General features: G+C 51.4%; 8 protein-coding genes across 8 annotated transcripts; 6 read left to right on the top strand and 2 right to left on the bottom strand.

Annotated features, from left to right (window-relative positions):
- Positions 1-230: 230 nt before the first annotated feature.
- Positions 231-1537, top strand: BDV14DRAFT_193678 (NADP-dependent oxidoreductase domain-containing protein; the record flags this gene model as incomplete). The annotated part of the gene is made up of 6 exons (XM_073771814.1): positions 231-325; positions 381-403; positions 459-525; positions 572-659; positions 710-1261; positions 1313-1537. The coding sequence occupies 6 exons, from the start codon at positions 231-233 to the stop codon at positions 1535-1537; spliced, it is 1050 nt and encodes a 349-aa protein (XP_073622530.1).
- On the bottom strand, positions 1478-4144 carry BDV14DRAFT_161224 (uncharacterized protein). Its single transcript, XM_073766769.1, has 3 exons — positions 3479-4144; positions 3403-3430; positions 1478-3347 (listed from the first exon to the last, which is right to left on the bottom strand). Exons 1-3 carry the CDS (start codon positions 3853-3855, stop codon positions 1656-1658), a joined length of 2097 nt encoding a protein of 698 aa, XP_073622531.1. The 5' UTR covers positions 3856-4144; the 3' UTR covers positions 1478-1655.
- A 14-nt stretch (positions 4145-4158) lies between these two features.
- On the top strand, positions 4159-5921 carry BDV14DRAFT_205562 (MDR family MFS transporter; the record flags this gene model as incomplete). Its single annotated transcript, XM_073774755.1, has 3 exons — positions 4159-4296; positions 4348-4754; positions 4805-5921. The coding sequence occupies 3 exons, from the start codon at positions 4159-4161 to the stop codon at positions 5919-5921; spliced, it is 1662 nt and encodes a 553-aa protein (XP_073622532.1).
- Positions 5922-6398: 477 nt separating this feature from the next.
- Positions 6399-8369, top strand: BDV14DRAFT_212289 (uncharacterized protein; the record flags this gene model as incomplete). Its single annotated transcript, XM_073776282.1, has 4 exons — positions 6399-6650; positions 6700-6971; positions 7023-7497; positions 7792-8369. 4 exons carry the CDS (start codon positions 6399-6401, stop codon positions 7855-7857), a joined length of 1065 nt encoding a protein of 354 aa, XP_073622533.1. The 3' UTR covers positions 7858-8369.
- On the bottom strand, positions 8369-9658 carry BDV14DRAFT_161528 (thioesterase domain protein). The gene is made up of 2 exons (XM_073766770.1): positions 9597-9658; positions 8369-9539 (listed from the first exon to the last, which is right to left on the bottom strand). Exon 2 carries the CDS (start codon positions 9479-9481, stop codon positions 8402-8404), a length of 1080 nt encoding a protein of 359 aa, XP_073622534.1. The 5' UTR covers positions 9482-9539; positions 9597-9658; the 3' UTR covers positions 8369-8401.
- A 38-nt stretch (positions 9659-9696) lies between these two features.
- On the top strand, positions 9697-11149 carry BDV14DRAFT_193683 (uncharacterized protein; the record flags this gene model as incomplete). The annotated part of the gene is made up of 5 exons (XM_073771815.1): positions 9697-10066; positions 10103-10259; positions 10307-10359; positions 10408-10751; positions 10784-11149. 5 exons carry the CDS (start codon positions 9697-9699, stop codon positions 11147-11149), a joined length of 1290 nt encoding a protein of 429 aa, XP_073622535.1.
- Positions 11150-11764: 615 nt separating this feature from the next.
- Positions 11765-13400, top strand: BDV14DRAFT_193684 (cytochrome P450; the record flags this gene model as incomplete). The annotated part of the gene is made up of 5 exons (XM_073771816.1): positions 11765-11948; positions 11995-12350; positions 12398-12982; positions 13037-13171; positions 13224-13400. The coding sequence occupies 5 exons, from the start codon at positions 11765-11767 to the stop codon at positions 13398-13400; spliced, it is 1437 nt and encodes a 478-aa protein (XP_073622536.1).
- On the top strand, positions 13325-15461 carry BDV14DRAFT_212301 (cytochrome P450; the record flags this gene model as incomplete). The annotated part of the gene is made up of 8 exons (XM_073776283.1): positions 13325-13825; positions 13873-13936; positions 13981-14357; positions 14407-14498; positions 14556-14882; positions 14932-15042; positions 15091-15251; positions 15299-15461. Exons 1-8 carry the CDS (start codon positions 13633-13635, stop codon positions 15459-15461), a joined length of 1488 nt encoding a protein of 495 aa, XP_073622537.1. The 5' UTR covers positions 13325-13632.
- Positions 15462-15828: the final 367 nt, after the last annotated feature.

Consider the following 15828-nt stretch of genomic DNA (forward strand, 5'->3'; position numbering starts at 1 on the left):
GGTGCAGATGGCGTCTTACTCTCCACTCGACACGCCATCACCAGGGCCCACTTCGTATACATTCAGCAGCTTCAAGAAAGTGGCATGAATAATGCCCCTCGTGGAACCGGCTGAGTCTCCGAGTATTTCGCCGAGGCCATCAGCTGGACAGCTTGCGGTATTAAATCGGTCGCAACCGCTCCCATGTAAAGCTAAAGTCCTACAACCACCCAGAAACAATCTCAATCAAAATGTCTTGGCCGAACAAGAACAGGGATATGATCTACCGCCGAGTTGGCAATTCGGGACTGCATGTCTCTGCGCTAGGTCTCGGTGGGTGGCTGACGTGAGTTGCTGCGTACGATCGTAAGGGAAACAATGTCTAATGGAGTAACTTCTAGCTTCGGGGGCCACGTCGACAATGGTACAGTCATAGAGTCGAAGACGCGGCAGTACCTAAGGTGCTAATGATTTTGCAGAGGTCGCGTTTCAATGTATGAAGCAGGCGTACGATTGTGGGATCAACTTCTTCGACACCGCCGAAAGGTAGAGTTCTGGAGTATTGCAAATGACCAGAAGCTGATGAGTATAGCTATGCTGGAGGCCAGTCCGAAGTGGTCATGGGCCAAGCCATCAAAAGGTTTGGATGGAAGCGAAGCGATATTGTCATCAGCACCAAGGTACCGCAAGCTGATATTGCAAGCTTGACCATGGACTGACACGAGAGCAGCTTAATTGGGGATTGGCAAACGGCGAGATCCTGATTAACAACCACGGTCTGTCGCGCAAGCACATTATTGAAGGGACCCGTGCGTCTCTTGAGCGGCTTCAATTAGAATACGTCGATATTATCTATGCCCATCGTCCCGATCGATTGACGCCAATGGAGGAGACGGTAAGAGCGTTCAACTTTGTTATCGAAAAAGGATGGGCCTTCTACTGGGGAACATCGGAATGGTCGGCAGACGAAATCGCAGAGGCATGTGGTATTGCCAAATCTCTGGGCCTCATTGCACCTATTGTCGAACAACCACTATACAACATGCTCGACCGCGGCAAGGTTGAAGGCCAGTACCAACGCCTCTACTCGAGGTTCGGTATCGGCCTCACCACGTTCTCGCCTTTGAAGATGGGCCTGCTGAGCGGCAAGTACAACGACGCAACCGCGCCTCCGCCGGGGTCCCGTTTCGCCGAGAGCAAGGACAAGTTTGCTGTGGGAGCAAAGGATTCATGGGAGAGTGATCAATGGGCGGGAAATGTCAAGAAAATTGCAGGACTGCAGGTATGTTCGCCAGGTCCGGGACCTATCAGGTTGAACTAACATCTTGATAAGTCCACTGCAGACAAACTCGGGGTGAAGCTGTCGCAGCTTGCGCTCGCCTGGTGTCTAAAGAACGAGAACGTTTCCTCTGTGATAACGGGTGCGTCGCGAGCTGAACAGGTTGTGGACAATGTTAAAAGTCTGGCGATCCTGCCAAAATTGACACCGGAAATCATGGCCGAGTTGGACGAATATCTGCAAAACAGACCGGCGCAAGACCCTGCGAGGCAGGATTAAATAGCCTATTTATGTATGAAAAGACCAATACGAGAGACATGAACACACCCCAAACCAGGATAAAACGAACAGGCGCGGATCCTGTCGCATTTGGTGCAGCCCCAGACAAGTAGACGACCTACACCCCCCAGTTCATAGGCGGCCAATCCGACAAGTTGAACATGTCCTGACCCGGCATCTGATTAGAAAGGCCAAATGGGAACCACGTGTCAGGGGCAGTGTTGAAGCCATCGCTTCCGAATAGAGGAAGTGTATTCTGCAAGTCCAAGTTGGACTGGCCTGCCCATGATGCGGATACTTGGTTGGCTGAAGCGCCTGTGTTGGAGGAAGCATCGGCTGGAGGGTTAGTTGTGGTCAGTGTCATCAACTCTTTTGCAAGAGTCACAACCTTTGGCGGTATCGCTGCTTGTCCCGCTTGCCTCAGGGCGGATTCGGTGGCCTCCCAGGTCTGGAAAATGATATGGGCCATTGGTCGGAGAAGCATGCGCGGCGACAGTCGAGTGAGCAGGTTAGCGCGAGCCTGGAAATTCATGCTCATATAGTCCCAGCATTGTTCTCGTTGCTTGATAAGAGGTCGCTTCCTTAGGTCCTGTAGAATATGGAGGTAGGCCGGGAAAGGGAAATACATGTGAACGAGCCAGAGATAGCCGGTCGCCAACGGAGACTCCAGGATCCTCGAGTCGCAGTCGAGCATCGCCAGTGCATGGGTAATCGCGGCATCACGCTCCGGCTTTGACTGGCGAGTCGTCGAGTCCTTGGAGAAGTACTCAAGGAGACGACACTTTGCTAGCCAGCCTCGGGTCATCCAGATGGTAATGAAATGGAGAGGAGTCTCGGGATCGCAGAAACGGAGGTAGCGCTCTTCTACCAGCCGTTGCACAATGTCAAGTTCGCCAGGCCCCGGGCTTTTACCGCGGAATTCCTTTGCAACGGCCTTCAGGGGTGGGCAGGTGAAGTCTAAGTGAAAGGCCGAGCTCCGCTGGAAGTCGGCCATCTCGCCCCGAACCACGACGAAGAGAGCTTCAGACAGTGGGCCCTGAATCTTTGGCGGGTCTTTCATTCCTGGTCGCAACTGGAAGTCGTTGACATTCGTTGGGACCTTACAATCCCAGAGAGGGGTAAGGGTAGTCGTCCGGTAGTCGGCCATTTCGCCGATGCGCGTGTCAAAGATAACCAGGGCCCACCACAGTCTTCGACGCCGTTCTGCTTCCAAAGGTGGATATCGAGCGCAGGCTGACTCGCTAGAAAGACCGATTCGCTGGGCAGTCCGAATCGCGATTCCAAGCATGGATGAGAGAGCTCTGGGGTCTCCAATAGTCGGGCGTAGGGACACCAGGTAAAGATAGGATGCAGTAAGGCAATCGACGTCATCCGATCGCAAGAAGCCGCACTGAATCAAGGCTTGCCGGCAGCTTCGCTGATTATGGGCCATGAACTCCTGATGGGGGGTGCCAAATAGAGCCTCACACTCTTCCACCGACAGGCTCAGGGTGGCTATACAGTATATAGAAAACATAATAGCCTCCATAATGGGACTGATGTTTTTGATATTGGCGACAGCCTCGATGATGCGAGATTGTAGGGTGGGAGTGTGGGTAACCTTGAGAAGAGGATCAACGTTGTCAAGGTATATCTGCCAGAGGCGGAGAATCTGAGATGGCTCAGGATGATTGGATGACAAGTCGATTGGAGTTTTCTGGCCACCAAAGAGAGGATCACTATGACTGAAGCCTTGGTCCCAGGCTTTCTTGACAACGTGCTCGGTCATCGCGGCAACCGCAGAGTTGTCGTCCTCGTCAGATTCGGGGGACTTTGTCAGACGTTAGCAGCAAGTCGAAATAGAAACAATGATAATTCCAACATACCGCGTCGTTCATAGCATGCCAAAAGCTCCTAAGCTACGTTAGTGTCATCCGACAAGGTTCCTAAGAAGGAGCGTACTTGGCCTCATATTGGCGCTTGGAAGGTTTGGGATGAGACGGCGGAGACTGCAATGATGTTTCCCTATCATCTAGTCCGACACTTTGTTGTCTTGAATGTTCATGGTCTCCATGAAGAGACTCAAAATTGACATTGTTTTCCTTGAGCAGAGTCTCGTAGCGGTGCAGTCGGTCCAGAAGCTCACGTTCGGGGAATCTGCGCTTTCTTTTTTTTGGAAGAAGGCCAGCTGGTACGCAATTTGCTTTGGCTTTGAGACAGTTTGCACAGGGAAATGAACGATCACAGCGGATTTTGCGTTGTTGGCAGAGGACGCAGGACAACACGCGGACGGGCTTTGTGTCGGCGGGCGACTGCACCTCGGGGTTGGTGTCGGACATTGCAACAAAACCAATTAAAACGGACTAGACAGCGAGACGCTAAAGAAGATGAGTCCGAATCCAACAGGTGATGCGTGGCTAAATAGACGTCAAGAAGAAGAGTGAGGGAGAGAAGAGAAGGTGAAGTCGGAGATTGGAAGAGCCCGAGCAGATGACTCAGCAGGATTCGGACATTAGCATCGCCCGAGGTATACATCCAACACCCACAATCCCCCGAAATTATAGTCATCGCAGTGCATATAAAGCCTTGGCTAATTCTCTTCAAGGACGGACTAATTACTCTCGAGGTATCTCACCAACAATATGACACCCTCCGAAGAACCCAAGTCTGGCCCCCACCCAGCCCAGTTCGCTGATGCCGAAGCAAACTACAAGCCAAAGTCTTTGAAATTCTGGCTAGTCTTGCTGGGAATGTTTTTGTCTATCTTCCTCGTGTCACTGGTACGTTTGATTGATCTCTCTTGGGTGAGATGTCTGACGGTTATGTTGTAGGACCGCACCATCATCGCCACGGCAATCCCGTCCATCAGCGACGAATTCGGGTCCATCGACGACATTGGCTGGTATGGAAGCGCATATATGCTGACTGCCGCCTCATTCAATCCCGTATTTGGTCGCATCTATCAGCTCTACTCGACAAAATGGACCTTTCTCATTTCCCTCGTTGTCTTCGAGGTAGGCTCGGCCCTCTGTGGAGCAGCCCCCAACTCAACGGCCTTCATTATCGGACGTGCAATTGCGGGCTTGGGATCGGCTGGTATCTTCTCTGGAGGAATGATGATTGTCATATCAATGGTTCCTCTACATAAGAGACCCATCTTCACGTCTTTCTTTGGCATGACCTTTGCTGTCTCGTCTGTCATTGCCCCAATCATTGGGGGTGCTTTCACAGACAATGTGTAAGACAACTATCCTTTCCCCTCTTCTGATACGATTTAATGCCGTATAGAACCTGGCGATGGTGCTTCTACCTCAATCTCCCCATTGGTGGATTCACCATCCTCGCTGTCCTGCTCTTCTTCAACGTTCCGGCTCCTCCCCGCGAGGAGATGGGAATCAAGGATCAGATCCTCCGACTTGATCCTCTGGGCGTGATTCTGTTTGTCCCCTCAATTATCTGCCTTATCCTCGCACTTGAATGGGGCGGATCAACTTATCCCTGGTCGAACGGCAAGGTTATCGCCCTCTTGGTTGTCTTTGCTGTGCTTCTGGTGGCATTCATTGTGCTAGAAGTCTTCACCCCAAAGACGGCAATGATTCCAACGCGGGTGGTTTTAAATCGCTCCATTGCCGGTAGCATGTTTTTTATCTTCTTGATCTCTGCTGCAATGATGTCAGTCGTTTACTACATCAACATCTGGTTCCAAGTCGTCAAGGGGGACTCCGCTGTCCATGCTGGTCTGAGCACGATCCCCATGGTCTTGTCCCTTGTTATTATGAGCGTTATTTCGGCGGCAGCGACACAGCGCATAGGCTACTACGTTCCGTCAATGCTCCTCTCTCCGGTACTTTTCTCCGTTGGTGGTGGTTTACTCTCGACCCTCGCTCCAAACTCCAATCACAGTCACTGGATAGGATACCAAGTGCTATTCGGCTTCGGAGTGGGTTGCGGCTTCCAGACGTCCAATTTAGCGGCGCAAACTGTACTTCCTCGCAAGGATGTGCCAATCGGTATGAGTCTCATGTTCTTGTGCCAGCAACTGGGAGGTGCCGTCTTCCTGGCCGTGGACCAGAATCTGCTGTCTACAAACCTCATCCATCGTCTAGCGCATGTGCAAGGACTTGACGCTAGTAGCATTGCCAACAGCGGGGCGACCAATTTGAGGAATGTGGTACCTGCCAGTGAGCTGACAACGGTTGTGAACGCGTACAACTATGCCATCACTAGAATCTTCCTTGTTACGGCGATCATTGGAGCTTGTGCAATCGTGGGGGCCATTGCGGTTGAATGGAGAAACATCAAGAAGAAGGATGGGACTCCAAAAGCAGCTGATGAGGCTCAGACTAGCGTTGACCTGGGAAGCGATGCTGGTCATCTAGAGCGTCAGAAGAAGGAAAGCGTTTGAACTCCTACTGTGTGAATATTTATAATTCGGCCCCCACGATCATTTCCCTTTATACTAGATAGATACCCTACTCAAATGTGCATCAAATCCTAAATCACTCCACTCCTCGGCCCAACTTCAGGCCGTCGCAAGATCTCCTGTTTTCACTGCATCTCCAGACCGAGTCATGCAATGGGAATAGAGACTTTGGTTGGCTTCAGGGACGGCGGCTCGAGCCGATGGGGCTGACTTGTGCTGAATCCAGGCACGATAGCCGAACGAAAGTAACTTCCATTGGTTCTATTGCACTGTTTTTGCTTGGCGATCTTGGCTGCATCGCGCTGGGCTGAGATCGGTCGTTCATAACTCCTCTTCGGGCTTCGCTCGGGCGTGGAGCTGTCATGTTCCCTTTGTCCGTTGAGCCGCTTCATGTTTAAAAGGGGCGTTTGGGGCTGATTCTTGGTGTTTTGGTGGCTTTCTCTCATGACAATCGCCATGATGCGTTCCTCTCTATACTTCCTCGGTTTGGCTGCAACCCAGCTCATTGCTGCTGAGCAGGTTGGCTATTTCGAGTCTGATGACTGTGCGGACCCTGAGGGATTCGTCTCGTGCTATGAAGATGCGGATTCGTGGTACAACGACTGCATCAACGACACCTGCGAGGGCCAGAATGTCGACTGCCACAATTCCTGCGACTACGCCAAGCAGGCATCCTACACTCGATGTCAGGTTGGACACTGCTGGAACATGGTATTTACACTGAAAAGTCGCGTTGAGATATTTTCTAATTGAATTTTAGGTCTACACCTGCGAATACCAACTCCAAGCCGCCGACAGCGTCAACTCCGGCATCAACCCAGACCTCGAACGCGTCCCTTTCTTCCCTCCCCCGGATAATGCAGATGGACGGTGCTCATGCAATATTGGAAACTATGTTGAGATCCAGGTCAAAGTGAACGACGTGGTCTCGCAGTGCGGCGATGCTGCGGATCCCTTCAGCCAGTCAGCGGATGAAATCGAGGCTTTTGGAATGGGATGTCTTTGCTGTGGTGTCAGTGGAATGCTGTCTACGTACGTTCTCCTTGCGACGTTGGCTAGTGTATTCTCTGCTAACTGGAACAGTCTCGACTCGACCTGTCCGAAATTGGACCCTGCCGAGCTGGAAGTCGAAGACTACGAGCAAATCCTGGTAGAGAGCCTTCCAGGTATTGACTGGCCCAGCTGCCAGGAGTATCTGGATCAGCATGACTGCGCTGCGGACTTTGGGTTCCCGACACAGATTTCCTCCTACTACGGGCCCGGCTCTATTCCTACAGGAGGGACCGAGACTTTGTATAACATTGGGGCCCTAACCACCCCTGTCAGCAAGACAGTCACATTCACAATTGCTGGAACAGTCTTCCCCGTCACTGCCGTCTCGACCGACTCGTCGTCGGCCCCTACTGACTTGAGCAATGGTGATGGAAATGGAAGCGATAGCTCCGACAATAATGCTAGCGACAGCGATAGCAGCAACAATGACGACAACAGCGATGAATCCGATAGCAACTCGCAGGCGGACTCGGACAACGCGGACTCGAACTCGAACTCGGAGGATGTCCCTGAGGATGCAGCAGCCCGCCCAAGTGCCATGAGCATGACCCTGGCTCTACTTGTCGCAGGCACCCTAGGCTTAACCTACGCGCTGTGAAGCTTGTATAATATATGAAGGTCTTAACGCTACTCTTGATTATCTCCATCTAATAAACGTTGACGGGTGTATAGACAGTATGCGTAAGAAGCTTGGTGCCAGCGCAAGCTCGCTGGCAGTCGGAAAATCAGATAGAAAGGTCGGATGTAAGCCTCTGGAAATGATGGGCTGACCTCATTACCCAAATAATGTCTGGCGAAGAGGATACAACCTTCGGCCACCCTTCATCAATTAACTGCCTTCCCGAGGTGTATTCTTAAGATATAACGCCAGAACTTGATAAGATGAAATGCTGATCCTCCAGCCAAGAATCCATATCAACGGCTGTTATAGCCATGACTCGCATAGACTGCTCCAATCTAGGCGCACCTTCTCCTCACTTTGTCGAAGCTCTTGAAATGCCTACGACCGATTAGTCGCCTCTCTCCAACCGTAAACCTATCGCAAACCAACTGTTAGATCCCCCATCTTTCAACATGCCACAAGACAAAGCCCCCACCAGCCTCAAAGCCGAAATAAGCAAAATTGCAAAGCTTACCCGAATACAAAGCGGACTACCGGGCGCGATGCGGGCTGTACCTGTCGTAGCGCTTATTGTCGGCAGTGTCATCATGAAGATGCCAGGAGCACCAGACCTCGAGAAAATGTGCTTGGGAAGAAATGATTCGATCGCACTGGAGGCGCCGAAAGAGCTAAGATCAAGTACAGAGAATAAGAAGGGTGATGATGTTGGGAACAAAACATAAGAGATGGACTGCAATGATCGCTTGCTGGACAGATGATGTTGTATCTGAGTATTTGTACGATATAACTATGCGACAAGTGTAGATAATTCTTGTTTGAATAAACTCGCATCTCCAATTAGCTTCTCGACCATTCTTGCAACCTCTCTAGCAGAGTTCTCTCCTACAAAGAAGAAATGGTTTCCAGCGACAGGTAAACACATCCTCGAAGGCGCAGAGTGAATGAGGTCTGGGAGAGCTTGCCAATTCCCATTCTCCTGTGCTTTGCTCACTCCTTTCTTCCCGATCATTGACTCCAGTTTGTAAGTAAGGAGGAAACCCCAGGTCGCTCTGTCTCCAAGGCAGTGACTGGCATCGAGGACACTGGTTGGATAGAGAGACGAGATAAACGGCAGGTTTGCGATATTGAGGACTTGACTATCCTGCTCGTGCGGAATCTCGTCAGGTACAAATCCACCCTTGCCGTCGTACTTTAATCCCAGTCCAATGAGGTTGATTGGCGTCGCACCGACGTACTCATGCATATAGATGTCTCGCGGGATCACCTCCCGACCACCGTTGAGGTTCTGCATCTCGATCAAGTGATCGTAGAAACTCTCGACGCGGGATGAGACCATGAAATAGCCGGAATCAGTGGGTGCCAGGGCTGCCGATGGTGGCCGGATACTCGAGAAGCCAGGGGTGGCTGCGAAGCTGATATATTGCTGAACGTCAAGACCGAGTTCCTTTGCGGAGATGTTGAATGGCACAACCATACGACCACCCATGCTCCAGGAAATCAAGACGACCGATTGAGTCGATAAGCTTTTCTCCTCGATGACTCTTTTGGCTGTTATCGCTGCCTGCTGTCCCCAGTCCTTAATCCGGAAGTTTTCGGCTATTGGTGACATCAGGCTGGGGTTTGTTTCCAGGGGAAATGATACTGATAGTACTGGATAGCCATTTTTTGCCAGCCAGTGGCTGAGAAAGTTCTGGGGATTCGAACCTTGATGTCCGCCATAGAAGACACGGGCCAGGTGCAGAGCGCCAGGAACACAGACTATCAGTGGTTTGGTGGGCCCATCGTGATCACAGGCGGACTGGAAGTGGTAGATTGTAGGGAATCCAGCGACGCGGTCAATGATCTCGCCTGGGTAGAGGTTCTGCATGGTGTTTGGTGTATGATGAATGGCAGAGATGACCCCTCGTGCAGAGATCTGTATGACACTGTTACTAAGCATCAGAACCCCGCGTGGAGGCTGATCAAAGGCTTCATCTTCTGACTCTGACAACTATCTAGTTCTCAAAATGGCACCCAAAATCCCTAAAAGATGGAACAGTGCTGGAAAGCCTCGCAGTCTACCCGGGTCCTGCGAAAGCCTCAATGCTGATCCAAGACGGGCGCATCGCCGCCATCGACGAACAATGCGACAATCTGCCGGCACCAGCCGGAACCGAAATCGTCGATGTCTCGGGCAGGATTGTGTCGCCTAACTTTGTCAACACGCACGTCCACATCTTGCAGACTGCATATCGCTCCATGGGGCCCAATGTCACCCTGTCCCAGTATTTTGGATGGGTTAGCCATGCCTCCCCCATGGCCCAGGCCGCTTTCGAACCCGACGATATTTACATTAGCGCGCTGGAGGGGTGCCTCGAGGGGATTCATTCAGGCGTGACGTCGTATGTTGAGTATGCTCACAATAACTGGTCGGAGAAAGCCATGGAGGCTGGATATCGAGCTGCTGCGGACTGTGGCGCTCGGATCTGGTGATGCTACGACGTGGCAGACCGAGATAATTTCTCTATGGACGACCAATGGGCAGCAATGGAGCGTCTCATGAAGACGTCTCAGCCTCTTCTCCTACCGGGGCTCTCCTTGGATGGTCAAGGGACAATCCTCAAGGGGGACAGTACAGCCCGCGACTTTATTCGAGACAAAGCAGCGTAGGTAGAATTTTTATCGAGGGCAGTGCAAGCTGACAGCCTGGCAGGAAGCTTAACCTGCAAGTGCTGACTCTGCATCATTTGGGGGGGCCTTGGCCACGTAAGTCTTTACTGTGCGACGGTGGGATTCATCGCTGAGTTGCCTTAGACACAAGTACTTCACCAACTGCTCTCAGCTCCAGTAAAAGGATGCATGAGGCCGGGTTGCCTATCATCCTCTCTCATGCCCCGTTTCTGACGGAGTCCGATCAGCAAGCCTTACGGGAGCACGATCTCTTTGTGTCCATCACTCCCGAGTCCGAGTCTCACTATGGTCATGGGCAGGCAACCGGCCATAAAATCTCCGACCAGGCATGTCTCGGACTTGACACGGTGTGGACTTTCTCGGGCGATACGATTAGCCAGGCGCGGCTTTGGCTTCAGCTGGTCCGTCTGAGGAACTACACAATGGCTCTGGACACTGGTCGTCTGCCTAATACGAATCCAATGGCGGTTGAACAGGCGTTTCTTTTGCGACGCGCCAGGGAGGCCGCGCTCTACGACGGAACGACATTGGCGTGATTAGAGTAGGCGCAAAAGCCGACCTGGCTGTCTTTAGTGGAGACAGTCCGAATATGCTGGGATGGAGCGACCCTGTTGCTGCCGTGGTACTTCATGCGAACGCTGGAGACATTGAGCATGTCCTGGTAGACGGGGAATGGCGCAAACGAGACTTTCGCCTAGTCAATCTACCAACGCCTTGGGTCAAGGTGCGCAGACAGTTCTTGGAGGCTTCGGAGCGTATCCAGCCTCAAATGGCGAGTCCGCCAGCTCTTCCAGAGAAGCTCTGGGGCGTTGGGGAATTTGGGGATGTGGATAATGTTACCACCATTAGGAAGACGTCGGGCTGAGATACCAGCCAAGTTCAGAATGACGCAGCCTAGTCTAGGCATCTTTGTACGTCGTCAAGTATTCCATATCCAGAATAGGAATTGTTTTGCCAGAGCCGGAGGATAGATTGCCTGCACGCCTAGTGCCACATTTGCAGCTCAAATACTCCTACACGTGTTTTCAAAGAGATGACCAGACTTTCGGAGGCTGACAACGGGCGATCATCAGGAGACAGGACAAGGGACCCCAGAGAAACAGCCTGACCGGTGTGTTTACAATCATACGCACAGTGCTAACATTGGCAGTTGGGATCTAAACCTCGTGCTGACTACATGGATGCCCCCTCCGCACGCGACACCTATCGAATAGAAAACACAGGAGCTAGGGTGCATTAATTACTTTTTTGACAGATCGACCTCGTATGCGGACCGAATCGGAGGCGACGTGGACTGCAAAGCTGGCGTGTGACTGTAGACATGCATGAGAAAGCAAGCGAGGAGGTCCGATACGACAAGCAAACAAAGAAGTCCTATTCGGAAATCACTGCTCGGCGTCCGATCGCAGCAATTGAATCTGGATTAAAAATGCTTTTATCCCCTGGTCCTGGCTCCAGCAATGATCAACATCTCATCGTCATGTTCTGGATCAGTTTGGCTCCGATTGTGGTTGCTGTTTTGTACGGAGTCTACCAATTCTTCCTACACCCCCTTTGCAGGGTACCAGGACCATGGCTAGCACGATTGACAAGGCTCTGGGAATGGTCTCACCTCCGTACTGGCAAACTAGAGTATGACACTATTCGTCTGCACCAGAGATATGGTACGTCCAGTCTTACAGTATGTGACTAGACCTAACCTTCCATTAGGCAGCGTCGTGCGTATTGCTCCCAACCGATATAGCATCAGCTCCCCCGATGCCGTACAGCAAATCTACGGCCACACGTCACGGTTCACCAAGGACCGTTTTTACAGAGCCTTTGGCCATCCTGATGAATCAAAGTTTGACCTGTTTAGCATGGTCAACGTGCAGACTCATGCAAGTAGACGACGGAAGGTAGCGTCACTGTATAGCATGTCTTCTCTGGTATCTTACGAACCGGCGGTAGACAAATGTATCAGCCTGTTGATCGATCGCTTCGGTGAGGTTGGTGCTCAAGGCAAGACCGCGTCAATTCCCCATTGGATGGAATACTTTGCCTTTGACGTGGTTGGGAGTATCAGTGTTAGTCTACTCGCCCTATGTGCTTCATCCACTAGCTGATTCTTTAGGGCGGAGAAATGTTCGGAATGATGCGCGAGGGTGATGACTCGGACGGTATACTGGACATCATCCACCGATACCTCGCTTATACCTCCAAAGTCGGCCTCTTCTGCGAATGGTACTCGTGGATCGGAGGCCTCAACCACCTTCTGGGTCGGGGCATCGCCATCAACAAAATCAATGCTTTTACACTGCGCTGCCTCGCATCACATCGTGACAATCCAGCGAGTTCACGCTCCGGCAACGACTTTATCGACCAGATGTTCAAGATGCAGAAAGAAAACAAAGTCGACGACGAGGACATCTTTAGCACCATCAATGGAAACATTGTCGCCGGTGCCGACAGCTCAGCCATTACACTGAGTGCTGCCGTCTACTATCTCGCTCACAATTCGCGTGTTCGGCAAAAGCTTCGCAATGAGATTGATGCGCAGCCAGAGGGACCCATTTCTTTCGCTAACTGCCAGGCGATGCCATATCTGCAAGCGGTGATCAAAGAGACTCTGCGACTGCATCCTCCGACTGGCATGATTCTACCACGGGTTTCGCCTCCAGAAGGGGCGATGGTGGCAGGACATTTCTTCCCATCAAAGGTAAATTTACTGAGACTTGTTTCCTGCGGTTGATTAGCTGCTGATGGTTCGCAGACTGTCGTTGGCGTCAATGCCTGGGCGCTGCATCGCAACCCGGAGATTTACGGTGCAGACGTTGACAAATTCCGGCCTGAGCGCTGGATTGGATCCAAAGCTGAGATAGCACCGCTGGAACGGAATCTTTTTACCGTAAGTAATTGGTCCACGGTAGCGGGGTTGAAGAGGCTGACAACGATTACAGTTTGGCGCAGGCTCGAGAACCTGCCTGGGGAAGAACATCAGCATGCTCGAAATTACAAAAGTGATTCCCATGCTCTTCCGACACTTTGATTTTGAGGTGGAAGCTCCGTGGAAGACCACAAACGTGTTTCTGGTGTTGCAGGAGTATACGTGCAAGATAGTCCCTCGGAGGGGTTGATTTTTTCCATAATGCTTTTTCTCTTGGGTGGTCTTGTGGCCATGAAACTCAAAGATAGGAAATGTGGTGTATGCTGGCGCAAAAATGAGACTTTCTCTGTTGTTGGACCCCTTGCATTAGGGTTGGGGGGTTGGCCTCGGGTTGCCCGCAAGGAGGGGTCTTATTAACAGTCCATGATCCCCTGCTTCCCATGTAACTAAACTCTTGCTCAACCTTGCTCAACCTCGACCAAATGTTGGCAACACTTGTTTTTTCCCTCTGCCTTGCCGCACTCTGGCTGGTCTGCCAACGACTGTACTGGCACCCCCTGCGAAAGATCCCAGGGCCCCTGCTGGCCGGACTGACCGGATGGTGGGAGTTTTATTTTGACGTCATCGAGGATGGTACTTTGGTCAAGAGACTGCCCCAGCTTCACAAAGATTATAGTAGGTTTCGAGCTCCATGATACCGGAGATCTCTTGCTTAGGAATAGAAACCCCCGTCATTCGCATCTCGCCCAACCATGTCCACGTCAACGACCCGGAGTTCTATCATGTGTAGGTATATAAGCCATGACTGAGAACGTAGCTCACAGCAGTAGTGTCTATCGAGCAGGCACCGACTACGGCAAAGCACCTCATTTCTACAAGGCCCTGATCTATCCTGAAGCACTGATAGCCATAATGGACCCCAAGCGCCACCGTCTCTACCGAAATACCATCGCGCCGCTATTCTCCCCCGCTGCGATCGAGTTATGGACCCCGAGGATATACGATGTCGTTCACAAAGCTGCTGAAAAAATAAGCGACGGATATAGGACAGGCCGGCCGGTTGACGTTCAGCGCTTGTTCAGGGCTATCTCGGTCGACGTCATCTACGTGACCCTATTCGGACAACCTGACGAGTTTGTCAAGCACTACGAGCGCGACCATGGCCTGATTGTGAGCATGGACAAGATAACTCATGGGATGTGGCTTGGTATGTGTTTTCCCTCATTGTAGCAATGCGATACTGAGGCTCCGAGCAGCGAAGCATTTTCCGATTATCAATGATATCGCACCATACCTGCCTCCGGCACTCGCCTCGTCTAAGCTCGCTGGATACGCAGAGTTTCGGAAGGTATCTAATTCTCTACTTTTGATTAAACTGAACGGCACGCCAATCTGACCATGGTAGCAATGCGAGGCTTGGGTGGATGGCGTCCAAGAGCGCCGGCGACATGGCCAATTGACGAACCCCGATGGCATTACCACCATCTTTGACGCTATGCTAACGCCCAGTGAGGAGAAAGGGTACAAGGAAAGAACTCCGAAAGAGCTCATTGACGAGGCAGCCCTGTTTATTCTGGCTGGGAGTGATACCTCCGCCTACCCACTAAGCACTGCTACCTACTACCTGCTCACCAACCTGAAAGCACTCGCAACGCTACAGGCAGAACTCAGTGGGGCAGACTCATTCATTCGACAAGGCAACTGGGAAGAGACCCGAAAGCTTCCTTATCTGGTATTGTTCAGCTGAATTCATACGATCTAATGCTGACGTATGTACATAGATGGCGGTTATCAAGGAGACTCTACGACTTTCGACGCCAGTTCCAGGCATCACACCTCGCATTGTTCCTGAGCCAGGAGTAACGGTGCAGGGGCACTTTCTACCAGCCGGAGTATGTTACCAGTTTTTAGAGCATGTCCAGGGTTGATTTTGTCTGCAGACCATTGTTTCCATCACTCACCGGTCAATCCACGACAACTCGAACCTCTTTTCGAACCCTACTGAGTTCAGACCTGAGCGCTGGTTGGGGGAGAAAGGCAAAGCGTTGGATCGCTGGCTGGTCGCGTTCAGTAAAGGGTCGCGCCAGTGTGTTGGAAGCCCGTAAGTTTGCCTCTAGAAATGTCAAAATGGAACACTGACATAAACAGACTGGCGTACCAAGAGCTTGCCCTGACAATAGCGCACTTGTTTGGCCGATTCGAGATGGAACTGCATGAGACGGACGAGTCAAGCATGGAGTGGGTGGACAATGTAGTTGCGGTAAACAGAGAACCAGTGAAGGTCAGAGTTGTACAAGACCGATGGGCTTGATCTGTGGAAACTGGGAAAGCAGGGGGTGGGTTCGATTATATATAACGGAGAGGATGGCTGATAGATATATACACACAACGGGAACCATTCAACCAGCCCTAACCCAACACGACAACTCTTTGTTCTAGGAATCTCCCTGCCTCCTTAACTATGTTTTTCTAGACTGTAGACATCCAGACGTTTGCTTTGTTGACTGCATTGATTGACTTTCCATGAGCATTCAGCCTACATAACTCCCCTGTGGGCCTTGCCCAAGGGAATCATATTTCCCTTCCACCACCATAAACTGTATTCACTCGTTCTAATATTTTTCTATCACCTTTTAGACACTTTGGCTTTGTAAGTCGCCGAGTAGACTGGTTATTTC

This window comes from Aspergillus stella-maris (genome assembly GCF_047715825.1).
Source record: "Aspergillus stella-maris strain CBS 113639 unplaced genomic scaffold BDV14scaffold_99, whole genome shotgun sequence".
In the NCBI taxonomy this organism is placed as follows: Eukaryota; Fungi; Ascomycota; class Eurotiomycetes; order Eurotiales; family Aspergillaceae; genus Aspergillus; species Aspergillus stella-maris.